The sequence below is a fragment of the Pan troglodytes genome, chromosome 20, assembly GCF_028858775.2.
Source record: "Pan troglodytes isolate AG18354 chromosome 20, NHGRI_mPanTro3-v2.0_pri, whole genome shotgun sequence".
NCBI lineage: Eukaryota > Metazoa > Chordata > Mammalia > Primates > Hominidae > Pan > Pan troglodytes.
This window is the reverse complement of record NC_072418.2, coordinates 54,080,681-54,096,892: the sequence shown is the minus strand read 5'-3', so window position 1 is coordinate 54,096,892 and position 16,212 is coordinate 54,080,681. Positions and strand designations below refer to the sequence as shown.

At 43.9% G+C, this 16,212-nt stretch overlaps 1 protein-coding gene and 1 long non-coding RNA gene across 9 annotated transcripts in view; one reads left to right on the top strand and one right to left on the bottom strand.

Moving 5' to 3' along the window:
- LOC101058133 (uncharacterized) overlaps window positions 1–16,212 on the top strand; it is a 93,784-nt gene that overhangs the window by 31,202 nt on the left and 46,370 nt on the right. The window lies entirely within an intron of this gene.
- On the bottom strand, window positions 77–15,068 carry CD33 (CD33 molecule). 4 transcript variants are annotated; one of them, XM_512850.9, is made up of 7 exons: window positions 14,942–15,068; window positions 14,499–14,879; window positions 14,015–14,293; window positions 13,740–13,787; window positions 4,841–4,937; window positions 4,418–4,499; window positions 77–575 (listed from the first exon to the last, which is right to left on the bottom strand). In XM_512850.9, the coding sequence occupies exons 1-7, from the start codon at window positions 14,976–14,978 to the stop codon at window positions 405–407; spliced, it is 1,095 nt and encodes a 364-aa protein (XP_512850.3). In that variant the 5' UTR covers window positions 14,979–15,068; the 3' UTR covers window positions 77–404. The 4 variants fall into 4 exon arrangements, with proteins under 4 accessions (XP_512850.3, XP_063656886.1, XP_063656885.1 ...); XM_063800816.1 differs by having other exon boundaries at window positions 4,418–4,563; window positions 14,942–15,058; XM_063800815.1 differs by having other exon boundaries at window positions 14,015–14,167; window positions 14,942–15,058.

Here is a 16,212-nt window from a genome sequence, read left to right as displayed (position 1 = left end):
GAGATCAAATATCACTAATGACTTCTGTTCAAGGGGGAAGGAACCAGTATGCACCGAACTCTCACTGCACCAGGACTGGCGTTTTCCATGTGTACTTTTATTTAATGCTCACAGCATCCCTATGAGATAGGACTTCTTATACCTGCTTCACAGAGAAGAAAATGGAGACATGGAAGGTTAAGGAGCTTGTGTGACATCATACACTTAGCAAATGAAAGAGCACAGATTTGATTCCACGACTCTCTGCTTGCAAAGTCTAAGATGATGTTAATATAGCAGGAAACTCACATAATGTCTATAAACCCATTGCCTGTGGGGTGTTAAATCTCCAAGAATCAGCCTTTGGTCCCCGAACTGTAGAGGATGTGGATCTTCTAGCTGAGCCTGATGCTCTTGTGGGTTTCTCACTGGGTCCTGACCTCTGAGTATTCGGTGGAGGTGTCCTTGGAAGGATTCATCCCATGAAAGTTGAGGGAAGCATAATGCAGCTCCTCATCCATCTCCACAGTAGGGGCGGCACCTGAATAGCTTGAGGTTTCAGTGGGGCCATGTAACTTGGACTTCTTCTGGTGTTTCTTATGGAGAGGAAAGAAGGGGGTTAGAGCAGGGCAGTGAGGAGGGGGACCAGGAGAAGGCAAAGAGGGTCAATGAAGTAAATTTGACTCTGACAGAACATTTATTCACTCTTTCATTCTTTCATCAAATGTTAATTAATTAAGGCTCTACTTATTCATTATCTAACACATGTAGCACGTATTGATTGATTCCCAATTCTCTTGAATACTCACAGAGACTAATGTGGAAAAATTCTGGGCAGCTACACTGACATCGTCTTTGGCATCTATTATTTTAATCCATTTTACAGACCAGGAAACTAGGTCTCAGAGAGCTTAGGTAATTTCCAAAGTCACACATCTGTTGACCCTGAACTCGGTCCCAGGTCTCTGGGACCTCCTATGTGCTGGGCACTGGATCCTCAGGAGGGATCAGAGCAGAGCAGGGGCCCTGTGATTTCCAGTACTGCAGGGGATGAAGACAGAAACAGACTGGTAATTGCAAATTGTGACAGTGTGCAGATGAACAGGAGAGAGTAGAATGATGGAGGTCTAATAAAACCCAGCCTTTTCCTTGTGGAGCTCATGGTGTGGTAGGGGAAGCTATGGGAATGCAGTTAGTTCAAGTGGTGCAAAGCCCTACACAAACAGGGAACATGGTATCATAAGAGACACAGGAGCAGATGCTGGAGAAATGGCAAGTCTACAGGGTACAACCATTTGCTGGTGCAGGCCCATTTCTTGGTTCTAGATTTGAGGCAGTGTTTCTCAAAAGAGTCCTTCAACTCACAGTTTCTGCCTCTTCTCCTCCCATTCTCTCTTGAACTCTCTCTAGTCAAGAGATCTTCCTCCAGCAGAAAAATCAGATCTGCTTTGCTGTCATACCACTTAGCTACATTCAAATAGCCATTTCTCAGATTCCATCTTACCAGACTTACCAGCATTTGAAACAAATGACCAACCTCTCCTCCATGAAGCCCCATCTTCCCTTGGCCACCAACACTACAGCCTGCAATTTCCTGGTCATTGGCTCCTATTCATTCTCAGCTTTCTCACCATTTACACCTCATCTCCCTAACATTAAATGCTGGAGGGTTCCAGGGCTGTGTCTGTGGACCCCTTCTCTTCTTTGTAGATTCATCGATTATTGGATGTTGATAGGGAAGCTCCCAACCTCTGTGTCTCCCACGTGGATCCGTCTTCTGAGCTCCAGACACTTGCCTGCTACTTGTCATCTCCACATGGATGTCTCAGAGGCACCTCAAACTTACGGTAACCAAAATAATGTTTGATATACACTTGAAAATAGACTTCTCCTTCAAGGATGGCAATTTTAATCATTGGCAATTTGATTTTTTAAGTATGAATTCTGAGTTAACCACATGAACATCATCATTGGCATCTATAGACATCTATGACATCTATGGGGTCTTCTTGGACATCCATGACATCTATGATATCTGTGGACCCACCTATGACATCTGAGACACTTATCGAGCAGAGCCCATGAGCTATCTTTGCTCATGCCTTGCATGCACTCCATCACTCCACTTGCAAATACTGTTGACTCCACCTTCAAGATGTATCCAGAACCCAATTTCTCCACATCAGATTCATTATTCTTACTTGGGACTAAGTCTGAGTCAGTCATCTCTTGGCTTGATTATCTGTGTATCTTCTATTCTGGTATCTTCTCTTCTATACTACATACTAGAGTTTCTCACAGAGCAGCCAGAGTGACTCCCACTAAAATGAGTGTCAGTTCATGTCACTCTTCTGCTCTAAACGCATCAATAACTATGATGGACTTAGGATCCTGCAATATTTGCAGCTCCTATGTCTCTTCAACTTCATTTCCTACCTACCATTGTTCAGTCCACACTCCACCCCCAACACGTAACTCTGCCTTATCCACACTGTCCTACTTTGTTTCTCTAAAACATCAGATGTGTTCCAGCCTCAGAGCCATGGTACTTGCTGCTTCCTTGATGATTCTCTACTGCTCATACTGTACTCACTTTCTTTCTGCAGGTGTTTGCCCAAAGGCCATTCTGTGGCCCCCAGGACTGTCCAATCCGTTCTCCCATTTCATTTCCTGCCATAGCACTTATTTCATGCCTATTTCATGTATATTTGCACTACTTATTTGTTCATTATTTTCATCCCTTTCCCCAATAAATGTTAAGCCCCCGATAGGAGGAATATTTTATATTTGTAAACTGTGTGTTTATAAAAATACAGAATGGCACAAGGACCTAGAGCAATTGGCAAATGGGATTATATAGATATTTCAGAATGAATGGGTGCTGGTTGACCCTGTGTTCAAAAACTTTACTGTGGTGTTCACTTTAGTCAGAGTTAAATAAATTAAAAAAAATCAGAGCTTGAAGGATGCACTGGAGTTGGGCAGGTAGCTATTAGGCATATGAGGAGGAGGGGACAGCCCAGCAATGATTCTGAGATGAAAAAGCTTGCCCTGCTTGAGGTGATTGAGTGGCTAATGTTGGGGGAGCATAGCACTGAAGGGGACTCTGGTTTTCCTGCTCCAAATGCCAGACCAAGTTGTTGGAATGCCAATCTTTCAGGAGTATAGAGAAGCAGTGCATTTCAAACTTGGGAATGATGGGACAATGACCTTTTAGGGAGGTGATGCTAATGTTCTGGAGAGGAGAAATGGGAGGTGAGGCTGCAGCAGAATAAGGAGTAAGAGGGGCTCTCGGCTCGGAAGGAGTGGTTGTGTTAAGCCATGTTCAGAGGAAGCTCAGACATGCATCGTAGCATACTGGCACAGGAAGAGATGGAGGACTGGGACAGGAGGGGGCCATGTCTGTGGTTGGGTAATGGGGACAAGAGTGCCATTAGTGAGATGGAGAACCCATCAGGAGAAGTATGTTTAGGGGTGTGTCAACCAAGTGTTTCTGATGTTTTGACATCTGGGGCATTGCTGACCCTTGAGAGACTGCCTTTCCCAAGGATAGTAGATTTCTAGAGCTAATAAAGGACTTGCATACAAGTGCACCTTTCATGTGCAAACCAGTCAATCTAAAGCCCACACTACCAGCTGGATCCTTTATTGAGCTCTTACACTCCAGACCACAATCCTCCTTAATAAACCCAGGGCCATGTACCAGACAACTAGAGACAACTCCTATACCCCAGAGTCTGCTGAAATTGTTCTAAGTAGCCAATCCTAAACCTGCCTAGCTTGCTTACCCTGTCTTGCCCATTCTTTTCCATGAAAGCCACAGTGAAGGCTCTTCTCCCATTTTCTCCTTGCTCCCTCTGCTTCCTGACTGACCCTGGTGCTTCTCCATTTGGCCTTGCATGGTGTGGTGTGCCCTCTCGGGAACGGTGAATAAGAAACTATTTTTTTTTTCTTTTTGGGACAGAGTCTCGCTCTGTCGCCCAGGCTGGAGTGCAGTGGTGCTATGTCGGCTCACTACAAGCTCTGCCTCCCGGGTTCACACCATTCTCCTGCCTCAGCCTCCCAAGTAGCTGGGACTACAGGCGCCAGCCACCACATCTGGCTAATTTTTTGTATTTTTAGTAGAGACGGGGTTTCACCATGCTAGCCAGGATAGTCTCGATCTCCTGACCTCGTGATCCGCCCGCCTTGGCCTCCAAAGGTGCTGGGATTACAGGTGTGAAACACTGTGCCCGGCCAAGAAACTATCTTTTCAATGGCCATCATCTCCTGATCTGTTGGCCTCAACGTACCTGAAAAATATTAAAACCTACACTGTTAAACAGGAGGAAAGACAATAAGCTCAGTTCTGGAAATGCTGAATGGGGCATGACTGTGGGCCACATTGGGAGGAGGTGTCTGCAGGACAGACTGGATGCCAGGATGCCCCATCACTCACCGGGGAGGCTGGCCCTGTGGTAGGGTGGGTGTCATTCCTGCCCACTGCTGTCCTGGCTGCTTTCCTCCTGTGGGTCTTCACTCTGATGGGAGACACCAGGGTCTTTGAGCCTGGTTTTCTCAGGCTGTGGGGCCATTGTTATGAGCCTGGAATGAGGGACTTTGGCAGGTAAAGGGTGGGATTAATCCAGGAGCCCTCAAACAAGACTTAGTAACAAGGTCTCCCTCTACCTCCCACTCCTTGGACATCTGAGATCAGGGCCCTAGAATAGACCCATGCCTAGCCCAGTGGCTACAGGCTGGATTCTGTACATCATCACACCCCCTGCCCTTTCTCCAGCCCTCAGAGCCCCTCCAGGACCCTTCTACACCAGGTCCATCCTCTTCACCTCTGGCCCATGCCTGACCCAGAGAAAATGCTCACATGAAGAAGATGAGGCAGAGACAAAGAGCGAGCAGGGCTGTAATACCAGCTCCTCCAACGGCCCCATGAACCACTCCTGCTCTGGTCTCTTGTTTCCCTGCAGACAAAAAAGACTTGGGGTGAACTCTAATCTAGATAAACAGGTATGTGTATCCTCCTCTCCAGCATGTAGAGAGGGGTGACTTCACCTCCAAAATGGGGTTTAGCTCCTAGATCTTCCCACCCATCATAGACATCAATATTGACCACGACCATGAGATGAAGTACACAGTGCACCTGACACCTCTTGTCCCACCCTCTCTCTCTGGTGCACAAAATACCATCTCTCCTAGGACTCAGGTTCCTCTCCACCCTGGATCTTTCTGAAATGAACCTCAGACATAGCCCCTGAAGGACTGTGAAGCTCTGAGCCTCTTGGATGAGAGAGAAAGCACTGGAATGCTGATAGGCCTTGTCTCTTCTTTCTTCCCACTGGCCCCATCACTTAGGGTCAAAGGTGGTCCTTTTGGCCTTCAAAAGGGCCTGGAAGCAGGGTGGGGCAGGGAGGTGGTTCTCAGACCTTCTTAGACCCAGACAGTTCTCCTGTACCTGCCTGGCTGTGCCTTCTAGGTCCCAACATTCAGAGTCAGGGGCGTGTCTCTGAGCATCATTGTTAACAGTTTGATAACCACTACTGAGGGAACTATTCCTGCTCTCACTGGGCTCACTGTCCACTGAGGTACCAGATGCCATTATTAATTGGAATAGGGCAGTGGAGAGAGCACTGGTCTTTGTACAGAGGTCAGGGCTAAGGGTTGAGGTATGGACAGTAGAAAAAAATGCCCTAAAGAGATTTTTAAGGAAGTGTGACTATTCTATATGATACTCTCATGGTGGATTCATGTCATTATACATTTTTAAAAAGCCTGTAAAATGTACAACACCAAGAGTGAACTTTAATGTAAACTATGGGCTTCAGGTGACAATGATATGTCAGTGTAGGTTTACTGATTGTAACAAATGTACCACTCTGATGGGGGATGCTGATGGCGGGGGAAACTATGTGTAAGGGCAGAGGGCATACAGGAAGTCTTAGTACCTTCTGCTCAATTTCTTCATGAAAAATAAGGTTCATTTATAAATGCTCCCAAGATGATCAGCGACTAGAAGTTTCCACTCAATTTTGCTGTGAAACGAAAACTACTCTAAAAAATAAAACCTATTAAAAAAATGCCCCCATTGGAGCAAAATGGCTCACTGGAGGTGCCTGGAGCTCATCCTCCCCCATGTCACCAGACAAGAAAGGACCAAGGCAATGAATAAACCACAGCAAAGATTTGAGTGGAGTGTCAAAGGGAGAGTAGTGTAGTGCAGCAAGGGAGTGGAGAGTTACCTGTGGTAATTGGAAACCCAGGAGGGCAGCATGGAGGCACCCAGGCTTTGCAGCTCCATCTCCCCAGCCCAGATTGGTTTGTCCCAGAGACAGGAAGGATTTCCCCTTGTAGGGAAATGATAAGCAGAAGAATCCAACCAACCCCCAGTGCCACTGCAGATACCTACATTCCTTACTACAGGTTAATCTTACAGTCCTCACAAGCTCTGAGCACAATTGGAAGAGCTGCCAGGAATTCACACAGCTGCATGGTTCCGGATTAGGAGCATTTGATGTGCACTCCCAACTCCCTAACCAGCCCCTGTGGGAAAGCTGCTACAACACAGAACCATCTTGAGACCACAGCCGTCTCTGGAGTGCACCCTCCTCTGGGGGCCAGTGGCATGCACCTCTTTATCATTGTAACTCCATCTTCATTCCACTAAACCTGCAGTAGTGGCTGAATACCACAATTAGAGCTGCATGGAGCCTGGGCCCAGCATTGGCTGGGACTCTGGCCCTGAACAGCAGAGAAACCAACCCCTGCTGCCCGTACTTCCAGCTGGAGGAAAGGTCTTATAGTCCCACTCAGGGCGAACACACAATTGAGTTGGCCAAACTACTGTGCATGCTCACCTGAATGGGAGAGACCTCTGAGCCAACAAAGAGTTGATACATCCCCAGGCTGGGGTAGTGGTTATGTGCTCACACACAGGCTCTGAGAAACAGCCTTATGGTGCCCAGCCGCCTTCTGTGGACATGACTCTGGCCTGCCCAAAGGCCACTCTCCCACAATTAGGGCCTGAGAAACAGCCTTGCGAGCCAACCCTTTTAGACATGACCCCAGGCAGATTGAGCAGCTGTGTGCTTGCATTCCAGGCCTGAGAAACAGCCCCATGGGCTACCACTGGCTGGTACACCCCCTAGGCCAGCTGAGCAGTCTTACACTCACATCCCAAACCCTAGATAAAGCTCTGAGTGCTACTCCTGGCAAAAACACACCTAGGCCAGCCAAGAGTCATTCAGCTTCATCTCAGCCCTGCAAAACAGCCATGTTGGCACCTCCAGCAGATATGCCCCCAGGTCAGCCAAGTAGTTGGGCACCTGTGTCCCACTGTTTTAATTCATGGCTTGAAAGAGAAATTTAACAGAGAGATAGATACTATATAAAAGAACAAAGCAGAACTCCTACAGCTGAGAACTCAATAAATGAAATAAAAAACCGCAATCGAGAGCTTCAACAACAGGCTAGGTCAAGAAGAAAAAATAATTTCTGAACTTGAAGACAGATCTTCTGAAATAACACAGGCAGGTAAAAATAAGAGAATAAAATAGAACGAAGGAAGCCTACAGGACTCATGGGACACAATCAAGCAAATATTCACATTATGGGATTTCCAGGAGGAGAAGAGAATGGAAAAGGTGTAGAAAACATATTTAATCCAATAATAGGTGAAAACTTCCCAAGCCTTGGGAACTAGAAGGACATCCAGGTCCAGGAAGCTCAAAGTACTCTCAAAATATTCAACCCAAGCAAGTCCTCTCCAAAGCTCATTATGCCAAATTGTCAAAAGTCAAGTAAAGAATTGTAAAAACAGCAAGGTAAAAGTATCTAGTCACATATAGGATTATCCTTATTAAACTAACAGTGAGTTTCTCAGCAGTAACATTATAGGCCAGGATAGAATGGGATGACATACTCAAAGTACTGAAAGATAGAAAACTTACCAATCAAAAATACTATACCCAGAAAAGCTATCTTTCAGAAAAGAAGGAGAAATAAAATATTTCATAGATAAGCAAAAACTAAGGGAATTCTAATCACTCTTAGACTGGCCTTACAAGAAATGCTCAAGGGGCCAGGCACAGTGTGGCTCATGCCTATAATCCCAGCACATCCGGAGGTGAAGGCAGGCAGGTGGATCACTTGAGCTCCGTAATTTGAGACCAGCTTAGGCAAATGGCAACACCCTACCTCTACAAGAAACACAAAAATTAGCTGGGCATGGTGGCACATGCCTGTAGTCCCAGCTACTTGGGAGGTTAAGGCAGGAAGATTGCTTAAGCCCAGAAGGTTGAGACTATAGTGAGCCGTGATCATGCCACTGCACTCCTGCCTGGGCGACAGAGTGAGACGCTTTCTCAAAAAAAATAAATAAATAAGAGAAGAAAAAGAAAAGAAATGCTCAAGGGAGTCTTACATCTGGAAGTGAAAAGGCAAAAACACGTGAAATTAAAACTCACCGACAGCCCATACGCAAAGAAGAAAGAGAAAGGAATCAAATCTTATCACTACAAAAAAAAAAAAAAAATCAGCCAACCACAAAAAGAAACAATAGGAGGGGAAGTAAGGAACCAGGAATATATAAAACAATCAGAAAACAATCAATGAAATGAAAATAACCTATTAATAATAATGTGTATGTAAATGGATTAAATTGTCCCATTTAAAACATATGGACTGCCTGAATGAATGAAAAGAAAATCTAGACTCAGCTTGTTGGGGTGATCAGAACCAACACCAGGCCATGGGGGCCACGAAGTCCAGCAGAGTCAAAGGAATGAGACAAGACAAGTTAATAGTACATAAAGTGAGTCCAGGGGGCCGACGCTAGTATGGAGGCTGTGAAGGCCCCGAGCTCTGGGAGCCCACACTATTTATTGGTAATCAAACAAAGAAGCAGGTGGTGAGGACGTGCGGAAGTGGGGATAGACAAGTGAGAACGTGAGGACGTTGGGGTAGAAAGGTAGCGGTGCATCAAGCATAGCTGTGACGGTTTAGCATATGCTCTGCTACTTGAAATAATGGAGAACAAGTTCTTTTCACTCAAGATACAATCAATTTATGATCCTGGGAGAGCAAGGAGCAAGGGGCCAGCAAGTCTGGACACATTCCAGAGGCTAGAAGGGGTTTTATGCCCAGAGCCCTGGATTCTTTCCAAGCCACAAGGGGTTTTATGGGCTTAGATTGCAGTGTGGCAGGGCAGCCTTCCACCCTTAGGCACAGAGCTTGGTGTTCCATAGGCCACGAGGGGTTTGAGACCCTGGACCCAGGACATGTTCCAAGACTCCTTTACATTATATCAGACAAGCAAGCCCTGCCTCAGCCCTTCTACCAACACAGCTATATACTGCTTACAAGAAACTTATCTCACCTATAAGGCACACATAGACTGAAAAGGAAGAGATGGAAAAAGATATTCTACCCAAGTGGAAATGAAAGGAAGCAGGAATAGCTATACTTATCTCAGACAAAATGGACTACAAGTCAAAAGCTGTAAAGAGACAAAGAAGGACATTATATTATTATAAAGGGGTCAGTTCAGCACTATAATATAACAACTGTAAATATATATGCACACAACACCAGAGCACCCAGATATGTAAAGAAAATATTACTAGATATAAAGGGAGAGATAGACTCCAATACAATAATAGTTGAGGACTTCAACGCCCCACTCTCAGCATTGAACAAATCATCTAGACAAGATTAACAAATAAACACTGGATTTAAACTGCACCATATACCAAATGAACCTAAGATATTTACAGAACATTTCAACCGACAGCTGCAGAATACACATTGGTTTCATCAGCACGTGCAACATTCCAAAGGATTGACCATATGTTAGAACACAAAACAAGTGCCAAAAATTTTAAAAAATCAAAATTGTATCAAGTATCTTATTTGACTACAATTGAATAAAACTAAAAATCAATACCAAGGGAAACATTGCAAACTATACAAATACACAGAAATGAAACCAAATGATTCTAAATGACCAATAGTGAAGGAAGAAATTAAGAATGATATTTAAAAATTCCTCAAAATAAATAAAAATAGAAATAAAATATACCAAAACCTATGGGACACAGCAAAAACAGTTTTAAGAGACAACTTGAGAGAAATAAATGCCTACATCAAACAATTAGACAAATTTCAAGTAAACCATTTAACTGTGCATTTCAAGAAACTAGAAAGCAAGAACAAACCAAATCCAAAATCAGCAGAATGAAAGAAATCATAAAGATCAGAGCAGAAATAAATGAAATTAAAAAAAAATCAATGAACAAGTTGGCTTTTTGAAAAAATAAATAAAATTGACAATCATTAGCTAAACTAAGAAAGAGACAGAAGACATAAAAATTAATAAAATCATAAATAAAAAAGAAGATGTCACAATGGTTACCACAGAAATACACAGGATCTTAGACACTACTATGAACAATATGCCAACAAATTTGAAAGTCTAGAAGAAATGGATAAGTTCCCGGACACATATAATCTACCAAGATTGAATCAAGAAGATATAGAAAACCTCAACAGACAAACAACAAGTAATGAGATTGAATGAATAATAAAAGGCCCCCCAACAAAGAAAATTCCAGGGCTGGATGGCTTCAGTGCTGAACTTTACTGAACCTTTAAAGAAAAAAAAAATTATGCCAACTCTTCTCAAACTATTCCAAAAAATTGAAGTGGAGGCAACTCTTCCTAACTCATTCTACAAGGCCAGCATAACCATGACACCAAAATCAGAAAGGAGACAACAAAAAAAGAAAACTAGAGACCAATATCCCTGATGAACATAGATGGAAAAATATTCAACAAAATAGTAGCAAATCAAATCCAACAATACATCAAAAAGATAACATACCATGATAAAGTGGGATTAATCCCAGAAAGGCAAGAATGATTCAACATATGCAAATCAATAAATGTTATATATATGGCAACAGAATGAAGGACATAAACCATATGATCACCTAAATAGTTGCAAAATAAAAAGCATGTGTTAAAATTCAATATTGTTTCATGATAGAAACTCTCAATAAATTAGGTATAGAAGGAAAGTACCTCAACACAAAAAAGGCCATATATGACAAACCCATGGCTAACATCATACTGAATGGAGAAAAGCTGAAATCTTTTCCTCTAGGAACTGGATGTCCACTGTTACGACACTTATTTTACATAGTACTGAAAGTCCTAGCCAGAGCAATTAGGCAAGAGAAAGAAATAAAAACCATCCAAATTGGAAAGGCGGAAGTCAAATTGTCTCTGCAAATAACATACAAAAACCTAAAGACTTGGCCAGGCATGGTGGCTCATGCCTGTAATTCCAGCACTTTAGGAGGCCAAAGTGGGCAGATTGCTTGAGGCCAGGAGATCAAGACCAGCTTGGCCAACATGGTGAAATTCCATCTCAAAAACAAAACAAAACAAAACAAAAACCTAAAGACTCTAACAAAAAAACTCTCAGAACTGATAAATGAATTTAGTAAATTTGCAGGATGCAAAATCAATATACAAAAATCAGTAGCATTTCTATACACAATGAATTAGCTGAAAATAAATCAGGAAGGCAATCACATTTACAATAGCTATAAAAGAATGAAGTATACCTAGGAATAAATTTAACCAAGGAGGTGACAAGCCTCAATAAGAAAAACTACAAAACACTGAGGAAATAAACTGAAGAGGATACAAACAAATGGAAAGACATTCCTTACTCATCAGATGAATTAATATTGCTAAAATGATTATACTACCCAAAGAAATCTACAGATTCAAACCTGGCTCTATCAAAATATCAATGTAATTCTTCACAGAATTAGAAGAAACAATCTTAAAATTCATATGGAACTAAAAATAGCCTGAATGGTCAAAGCAATCCCAAGCAAAAAGAACAAAGCTGGAGGTATCACACGACAAGATTTCAAAATTTCAAAACTAGAAAATTTCAAAATTTCAAAAATTGAAAGATTTCAAAACTACAAAGCTGTAGTAACCAAAACAGCATGATATTGGCATAAAAGCAGATACATACACCAATAATACATAATAGAGAACACCGAAATTAACCCACTATCTACAGCCAACTGAATTTTGACAAATGCATGAAGAACACTCATTGAGGAAAGAGCAGTTTCTTTAATAAATGATGCTGGGAAAACTGGTGCCATATGCAGAAGAATGACATTAGACTCACACCTCTCGTCCTATACAAAAATCAATTCAAAATGGATCAAAGACCTGAATATAAGACACAAAATTTAAAAAATACTAGAAAAAAACATAGGGGAAATGCTTTAGGACATTGGTCTGGAAAAATATTTTATGAGTAAGACCTCACTAGCACAAGCAACAAAAGCAAAAGTAAATAAATGAGATGATATCAAGCTAAAAAGCTTCTATGCAGAAAGGAAACAACCAACAGAGTTGAAAAGGCAACCTACAGAATAGGAGAAAATATTTGTCAGCTATTCATCTGACAAGTGATTCATATCCAGAATATACGAGGAACTCATACATCTCAATGGCAAAGAAACCCAATCTCATTTAAAAATGGGCAAATTATCTGAGTAGACATTTCTCAAGAAAAGATATACAGATGGCCAACGAGTGTATATGAAAAATGCTCAACATCACCAATCACCAGGGAAATGCAAATCAAAACCACAACGAGGTAACATCACCCCAGTTGGGAGGACTATGATAAAAAAAAAAGATGAAAATTAACAAATGATGGTGAGGATGTAGAGAAGAGGGAACTCTTATATACTTTTGACAAGAATGTAAACTAGTATAACCACTATGGAGAAGAGTATGGAAGTTTCTCAAAAAACTACAAATAGAACTACCATATGATCCAGCAACCCCACTACTGGGCATTTATAGAAAGGAAAGGAAATCAGTATATTGAAGAAACGTCTGCACCTCAATGTTTATTGCAGCATTATCCACAATAGGAAGATATGAAATAAACCTAAGTGTCCAACAACAGATGAATAAATAAAGGAAATGTGGCATATATACACAATGGATTATCATTCAGCCATAAAAAATAATGAAATCTTGTTATTCGCTGTAACATAGATTGAACTAGAGGACATTATGTTAAATGAAATAAGCTAGGAACAGAAAGTTGAATACCACATGTTCTCACTCATAAGTGGAAGCTACAAGAAGTTGATTTCATAGAAATAAAAAGTAGAACAGAGAATAATAAGGGCTAGGGAGGTTAGGGGAACAATGATAAGGAGAGAGATTTGTTAAAGGATACTAGATTACACCTGGAAAGGAAGAATAAGTTCTGGTGTTCTATACCACTGTAGGATGACTATGGTTAACAATAATAGGTAGCTTCAAATAGCTAGAAAGGGGATATTGAATGTTCCCAACAACAATGAAATAATAAATGTTCAAGATGATGGATATGCTATTACCCTGATCTGATTACTATACATTATTAGTATGGAAACATCACTATGCCATCCATAAATATGTACTATTATTACATATCAATTAAAAATAAAATACCCCAAGACATTCAGAGACAGGAGGGAGACAAAGAGCATTATTTGGATGGGCAAGGAGGAAGTTGCTAGTCATCCCCAGATATCCTTTTCCAAGGTGCCTGATGTCTACCCGTGTCTAACTGCAGGCCTTGCCTCTGAACATTTGACTCTGAAAGTCCAGATCTGACCAAACCTGACACAGACTCAATGTCAGTAACAGCCCCAGGCGGGGAGGCTCCTTCCTACCTGAGCCATCTCCTGGAAAGATACCAGTTGTTGGGTTCTGTGGAACATCTAGGAGAGGAAGAGAGGATTTCCTTCAGTTGGGGGTAGAGATGAGATAAGGGTAGGCATTTCCCCTTACTCCTGCCAGAAACCACAGAAATGCAGAAGGGACAGGGCTCATGTCCTTCTGGCTCCTGAACTCAGCCAGGCCTCCAGGACACTAAATGTCCCCAGCACCAGCCCATCCTGTCTCCCCTACACCCTCAGGGACCCCAGCATCCTGACCCAGCACTTACAGGTGACATTGAGCTGGATGGTTCTCTCCGTAGTCACACCAGCTCCAGCGAACTTCACCTGACAGGTCAGGTTGGTGCCGTGGTCCTGGGGCCGTGGGGTGATTATGAGCACCGAGGAGTGAGTAGTCCTGGGGCCCAGGGAGGTGGGGGCAGCTGACAACCAGGAGAAGATCGGGGGTGTTCCCTGCTCACAGGCCCAGGACACAGAGCAGGTCAGGTTTTTGGAGTGGCCGGGGTCTAGGGCGCCAGGGATGAGGATTTTGGGCCTGTGGGTCAAGTCTAGTGAGGAGAAAGGGGGGGATGCAGAATCAGGAGGGAGGGTCCAGGTGAGGGCCTGAGAGAAGATCAACCTCTGGTCAAGCTCCCCCGCTAAGCACGACAGGCTTTACCCCTAAACCCCTCCCAGTAGCAGGGTCCCATCCCAGCCCTGCCCTGCAGTACCCAAGAACTTCCCTTGCGGCCACTTCTGAAGCCTGTGCCTCACCTGTCACATGCACAGAGAGCTGGGGAGATTTGTAACTGTATTTGGTACTTCCTCTCTCCATCCGAAAGAAGTATGAACCATTATCCCTCCTCCTGGCGTCTACGATGCTCAGGGAGCAGTTGTTCCTACTGAGATCCCCAAGGAGGCGGAATCTGCCCTGAGTCTCCTCCTGTACTTCTTGATCTGGCTTGTTTGTGGCCACTGGAGAGTCCCCGGATACAATGGGTCCTTCCCGGAACCAGTAACCATGAACTGGGGAATTCTTGTCGTAGTAGGGTATGGGATGGAAGAAAGTGCAGGGCACGAGGACGCACAAACCCTCCTGTACCGTCACTGACTCCTGCACTTGCAGCCGGATTTTTGGATCCATAGCCAGGGCCCCTGTGGGGAAACGAGGGTCAGCTCGGCCCAGCCCGACAACCCCTCTCCCCACAGCCACTCACCTGCCCACAGCAGGGGCAGCAGTAGCAGCAGCGGCATGTCTGAGGAAGCAGCTTCCTGGGCTTCCTGTGTGAGCAGAGAAGAGGAAGGGAGTGGAGGGGAAGGACTACAGGGCCGGACAGGAAGCTGGGGAGGAGCAGGAGACCTCAGCCCTGCATGGAAGAGGAACCTCAGACCCACACATGCTCAGAGCTTGTCCCCTCCACACAGATTGACCCTCATGGGCCAGAGATGCCAGAGACCCGCCCAGAGATGGGAGGAGATGGAGCAGAATCTGAGTCTTGCCTTCCAGGAGCACCAGAGCCTGGATCAATACCTTCGGGGCCATCTGAGACATGCGAACCCCGTGTCTAAAGTCCTTCCACTCTGAGGTGCTTTTCTGTGCACAACTGTTTACACCAGGGCTGATCACTGCTGGCCTGGCCGGAGTCGCAGCCTCACCTAGATCCATGGGGTGTTTAGTCCAGCAGGAAATAGGATTCTATAGGGTCCGTGTGAGTGTCTGGGGCAGAGAAACAAAGAAGAGTCCTAGGTAAAGTGAAGGTGGCAGCCATTCATTTATTCATCCATTCACTAAAGATATAGTGAGTGACAGAGCAGGAGCACCGTCATCTCGGAGAAACACTGCCACTTTAAGTTCCAATTCCCTTTCTAGCCTCATGCATTTCAAGGAAATCACTTCTCTGCTAACTACAAGCAACCAGAAAGAGCAGACAGTGAAACACAGATAAGACAGCTCGGGCACAGAGGGAGGTGGGGGGAGAGTCTCTTGAGTTACTGCCAAACTTCACCCTCATACAATGGCCCTAGTAAAACAGTGGGCCTTAATAAGCAAATTCCTTTCCCTTCAGGTGCACTAAGATAGGGAAGCTAAAAGCAGACTCAGTGGGTATGCCTGTAGCTGCAGAAAGATGTATGGGTACAGACACACACCTCTCCCTCCCAGATAAGCACAACAAAGAGACTCAGAAGCAGTCCAAGTCTCTGATAAACTCTCCCACCCTAAATCCTTAAAAACTCTTAGTCTGTAAGAGAGTGTGCCTCTGACTTAACTCGGCCAGAAACTCCTCTCAGGTTTGTTTTCCCTAAAACCTGTCTTGACTGGTGAGCCACCATTCGTGTTTCTTTCCTCTTTCTTTAATTCTTACAGTGAGCCTTTGTGTATAGGTGGGGCTTGAGAAGAGATGCCGCTGACCTGATTCCTGCCCTTAAGATACTCCCCATCCATAGCCTCATGTCCTCACCACACACACACATGCTGTCTGGCTTTAGA